Below are 5,000 nucleotides of genomic sequence, written 5' to 3'. Positions count from 1 at the left end.
CTGACCACTGAACTCAGGAACCGCTGTCTGGAGCTGCGAGGATTTCAGGAGAAACACAACGAGCTCCTGCAGGTGACCTCCGATCACGTTCACTCACTCCCGCTAAGAGAGCGTCTTACAGGTCACATGACATCTGCTCGCTAACCGTAACCTCTGGTCGTTCAGCCCTGCAAGCTCCACCCACTGTTGTTCCTGAACTGTAGAGGACCGTCATGGTTCCTCCGGTTCCTGAGCAGATGTTTGTGTAACACACCCGTGTGTTGGCTGCGTGTTAACTGTGTCCCGCTGTTTCGCTGCGACAGGAAGTGGAGGTGTTGAGGAAGCAGGTGGATGACCTGGCCGAGGAGAACGGCAAGCTGCTGGGCCACCAGAACCACAAGCAGAAGATCGAATACATGGTCAAGCTGAAGAAGGAGCTCACCAAACTGCAGGAGGTCAGAGTTCATCCAAACATCTGTTTTTTTTTTTTTTTTTTTTTTTTTTTCGTCATTCTGTTCACCCACACGTCATTCTAGAGACAGATCAGGAGAAAGATGGATAGATAAATTTAATTATTTATTTATTTATTTATCAACTGTTTAATCATTTCTGTGGTTCATCAGTAGAGTGCAGAATGAACACAAACAACAGAACTGACAAAAAATAAAGAAATTACAGAAAATAAATAATCTAGTCTAATGTAAGGTTCTGATCCGGTTCGCTTTCAGCAGTATTTTTTTTCCTCTTTTCCTGTTGCTCTTTCTCTTCTGTTAGTCCGTTTTTTTGTCGAGTCTGAATCACTTTGATTGATTCATTCATTCATTTCGAGTCGATTCAGAGTCAAATCACTTTCCAGTGAGAGTCACACACTTCCAAGTGAACTAGATAGACTCGAGATGAGTATTTGATTCATTTTGATTCGATTCTCACCAGAAAGTGAGTCGACTCTGAATCGACTCAAAACGAATCAGTGTATATTTTGAGTCGTTTCCGCTTGTGATTGTTTGAGTGTAAACTCTATGTATCTGAAAGCACCATGAGACGATTAAGATCTATAATCCAGTGTTCTGCTTTACGATCTCTCCGTGTGTGTGTGTGTGTGTGTGTGTGTGTGTGTGTGTGTGTGTGTGTGTGTGTGTTTCAGGAGAACGAGAAACTCCGACACAAGAGTACGTCCTGAACATCGGTACTGCGTACGCAACAACAGCGTCAACATACACACACACACATCTCCATGCTGGACATCTCAGGAGCTTTCACACACGGTGCTAGGAATATCCCGGGACAGAAGAACACGCCTCCTGCGTGGACGAGTTTAGCGTTAACCGGTGAAATGTGCTGTAGCATGAACACATTGACTCCATGAGCTTCTCTGTCCTTCAGGTTCACTGTAACTGCAACATAAAGTGTAAATAATTTTTCACACATTCAGGAATGTTTTTTTTTGACTTGTAGAGGAACAGGAATGATCTTTGAGGCAGCTTCTTCATCACTATCTGCTCCGTTTGACTCACAAAATGAGACTTTTCGAAAAGTCACAATATCTTCATGTGATTCATGTGATTTTTACTGATGAATTTAAAAATGAAATGTGAAATATTTTTGTGTCTTTATGTCTCCTGTCCTGTCCTTTTGCTGTGATCTCACAGTTTTAATTTTTTTTTTTTTAAATAAAAATTGTTATAGTTCTCTTTTTTCTTCTCGTTTTCCTTGTCCTAATTGTCCTGTATCTGTCAAATCTATTAAATCTGTTTAATCTCTGGTCTTTCTGTCTGTATAAACACATGTAGAAATGACACGTAGTCCATATTTTTTGAAAATATATTTTTTTTTATTCATGATTTTGAACTTAAATAAATGAAGACATTCCTTAAAGCTGGAGTTTGTAATTGAAGTACAGGAAATGCAAGATCAGATTAAAGCCAGTCATCAGATCATTCAATAAATGTATATTTTTATTTTTTACTGATAAAGTTGCTAATTATTTATTAAAGGATGATGATGGAAATATATTTCAGTGTATCTTGGACAGAATCATTCAGTTACATAAAAAAAAAAAAAAAAACACAAACAGTTGACCAAATAAATGTAGTGTAATGTCATTTACAGGCCATTAGTGAGTCAAATATTAAAAAATAAAAATAATTAAAATATATATTTATATCTGATTGATCATTTTATTCACCTGTTTAATTCTTAATTTCAAAACAAATAAATAAATAAATGTTCTGGATTCAAGAGGTATTTTTAATCCAAAATATTAATGAAAGTTTAAATTTATACAAAGTTTATTTATACAAAATGTATATTTATGATCATGAAGCACAAAGAACATGAAACTTCGGCTCCTCTACAATCACTGAGGAATTAAATATTAATTTAAAAAAATAAACAAAGTTTAACAAGAGTAAAATAAAGTATATTTTTAATTTCATTTTTTTTATATATATATATTGAAAAACTATTAGAGGATTTGATTCACAACAACAACAACATAATAATAAGAAGAAGAAGAAGAAGAAGAATGAATTTTGATTGAATTAATGAATTAAATATTAATAAAAAATATAAAGTAAGATGAAGTATATTTTTAAATTAATTTGTTTTTTTTTATATATTGAAAACTTTGAGAATTTGATTTACAACAACATAATGTTAATAATAATATTTTTAATTTAATTATTTTTTTTATATATATAGTGAAAAACTGTTAGATTTGATTTACAACAACAACATAATAATAATAAGAAGAAGAACTTTTAATGTCTTTGCACATCTTATTGTCCATTACGTTTAAAAAGAAAAGAATAATTAAGCTTTTAATGAAATAATAGTTGATATATTTTTTTAAATAAATTTTCTCCTCACAGATTCAAATCTGCGCGACCGTTAGGTTGGTGACGTCACGGCGAGCGCGAGGAGCCGGAGTGAGGCAGAGAGAGCGGCGTTGCTAGCCTGTTTGTTTGTTTGTTTGTTTGTTTGTTTGGAGGCAGAATAAAGGGAGTTTATTCGGTTCTGTGGACCTGAGCCCGTGTAGCTGTGTGCTGCAGGTGTGTCGCTATGAAGCAGGCGGTGACGGCGGAGCAGATCGCGCAGTGGTTCACTCTGGGAGCGCAGTTCGCTAATGTCCGAATCACTGAGGAGCCCAAAAATACAGATAAAACACACCCGCACGGAGAGGAGCATGAGGACCAGAGGTGTGAAATAACATTTTAAAACATTTCTATAACATTTTAATTAACTCCTGCGCGTGGCTGGTTAAACATTAATATTAATATTATACAAACATGCTAGCGGTGCTAGCTTTTGATTAGGCGCTCCAGTCCACGCATGCGCAGTGTAATTTAGCAAGCTAATCCTAATGAGATTAGCATTCTGTCGATATTATTATTATTATTATTATTTTAATTTTAAAATGATTTATTCACCTGTCAATAACTGGGCAGTCTGAAAATATTGCATGCTTTACTATTATTCGTGGAGGTAGCGGAATCTTATTTAGCTTCTCCGGCTAATTAGAGAGCTACTTTTTGCTATTTTAATGGCGGAATCATCCGGCTTCGCGCATGCGCAGTGAGAGTTTAGCGCATCCTCCTAATTAGCATAGTTTACCTCATTTGCATAGTTAACCTACTAATTTATACTAATCTACAATTTATGTGTATCTGTTTTTTGTTTTTAGAAAATGTTTATTTTGATGCCAAACAATAACTTTAATTCTAATTTAATAGTTAATTTAATATTAAGGATTATTATAATATATCATATTAACAGTTAATACTAATATACTAGTATATTTAATCAATTGTTTTATTGTTTAATTTAATTTTATTTGTTAATTTTTATCCTAAGTCATATCATGTTATTTAATAGATTAAGTGTAATTTATTGAAAGTGAACATTAGTACAATATATGTTTTATTTTTCTTTTAAAAATTACTGGAAAATGTAAATGAGACACAGTTTTGCATATCCCAAAAGTAAATTTTTTAAGTAAACACTTTTTAGTTTCACACACCAGCTGATCACAATATTATTTCACTGAATTATTTATAATATTAACACTGTTTACATGCCTATTTTGTATAAAATGATGAAGGAAAAGCGTTAGATTTTGAAAAAAGTGTATTTTTTTAGCCGTATAAACCAGAGAGAGTGAAATGATCGGAAACGTGCTGAAGTTCCCGACTGAGTATAAAAATCCAGACACGCTACGAATGCATCGTGATTTCATTTAAACTCCGTAGCTTAAAAATTTGTAGTTTAAACCTCTGAACGTGCGTTTGTGTTCCAGTCCCGGTTACAGAAGCCCGGAGAAGGACGGATCGGAGGGAGGAGTCGCGAGAAAGAGGAAGTCCGACCTCCTCGCCGGTGAGACACGATTTCACACACAAATCTGTGATCGCTGTGTGACAGGAAGTCACCCTGTTTCATAATACACACTTTCTGACGATGTGTATAAAAGCTCATCTATAAAATGAGTGCTTAACAGATTTAAGACAACGCTTTGCGCCGTGTGCTTGATCTGACCTCTGACCTCTGACCTTTGGGCTTGAATCATCCTAGGCGCCGGGGTCGCTCCTGTTCCTCTCGCCAGCTTTGAGTATCCAGCACTCCCCATCACCAAGAACAGGCAGGAGGTGTGTGTGTGTATATGTATATATGAGAGCACACACACACACACACACACACACACACACACACACACACACGCACACACACACACACACATAAAGCCATCTCCTGATAAAGTGTGCTGCGTTCATTAGCTCAGCGATTTATCGTAAATACGATTTACTGACATGAACATCACATCAGGTGGAAAAGTCTGTCGGCGAAAACGCTAGAAAATTATCAACGCGATCAAAGATCTATAACGTCACCCGTACATTCGGGAAACGGGACGAGCGCGTGAACGCAGCACGAGCGTCAAGACGTCTGGAGACTGAAGCGTGCTGACTCTGTGTGTGTGTGTGTGTGTGTGTGTGTGTGTGTGTGTGTAGCTGATCTCGCTGATCGAG

General features: G+C 36.2%; 2 protein-coding genes across 3 annotated transcripts in view; both read left to right on the top strand.

Annotated features, from left to right (window-relative positions):
- Positions 1 to 1,961, top strand: part of kif15 (kinesin family member 15) — a 22,997-nt gene extending 21,036 nt beyond the window's left edge. The window contains exons 33-35 of the mRNA XM_034302761.2: positions 1 to 72; positions 303 to 434; positions 1,124 to 1,961. The exon at positions 1 to 72 is cut by the window's left edge and continues 52 nt beyond it. Of these exons, the coding sequence (XP_034158652.1) occupies positions 1 to 72; positions 303 to 434; positions 1,124 to 1,159 (240 nt within the window). The 3' untranslated portion in view covers positions 1,160 to 1,961. The remainder of the gene's footprint in view (positions 73 to 302; positions 435 to 1,123) is intronic.
- Positions 1,962 to 2,863: 902 nt separating this feature from the next.
- tdrd9 (tudor domain containing 9) overlaps positions 2,864 to 5,000 on the top strand; it is a 15,065-nt gene continuing 12,928 nt past the window's right edge. For both annotated transcript variants that reach the window (XM_034302075.2, XM_034302071.2), the window contains exons 1-4: positions 2,864 to 3,176; positions 4,274 to 4,350; positions 4,546 to 4,619; positions 4,983 to 5,000. The exon at positions 4,983 to 5,000 is cut by the window's right edge and continues 204 nt beyond it. In XM_034302075.2, coding sequence (XP_034157966.2) covers positions 3,040 to 3,176; positions 4,274 to 4,350; positions 4,546 to 4,619; positions 4,983 to 5,000 — 306 coding nt within the window. In that variant the 5' untranslated portion in view covers positions 2,864 to 3,039. The remainder of the gene's footprint in view (positions 3,177 to 4,273; positions 4,351 to 4,545; positions 4,620 to 4,982) is intronic.

Source organism: Pangasianodon hypophthalmus, chromosome 3 (assembly GCF_027358585.1).
Source record: "Pangasianodon hypophthalmus isolate fPanHyp1 chromosome 3, fPanHyp1.pri, whole genome shotgun sequence".
Lineage (NCBI taxonomy): Eukaryota > Metazoa > Chordata > Actinopteri > Siluriformes > Pangasiidae > Pangasianodon > Pangasianodon hypophthalmus.
This window is presented reverse-complemented; position numbering and strand designations above follow the sequence as displayed.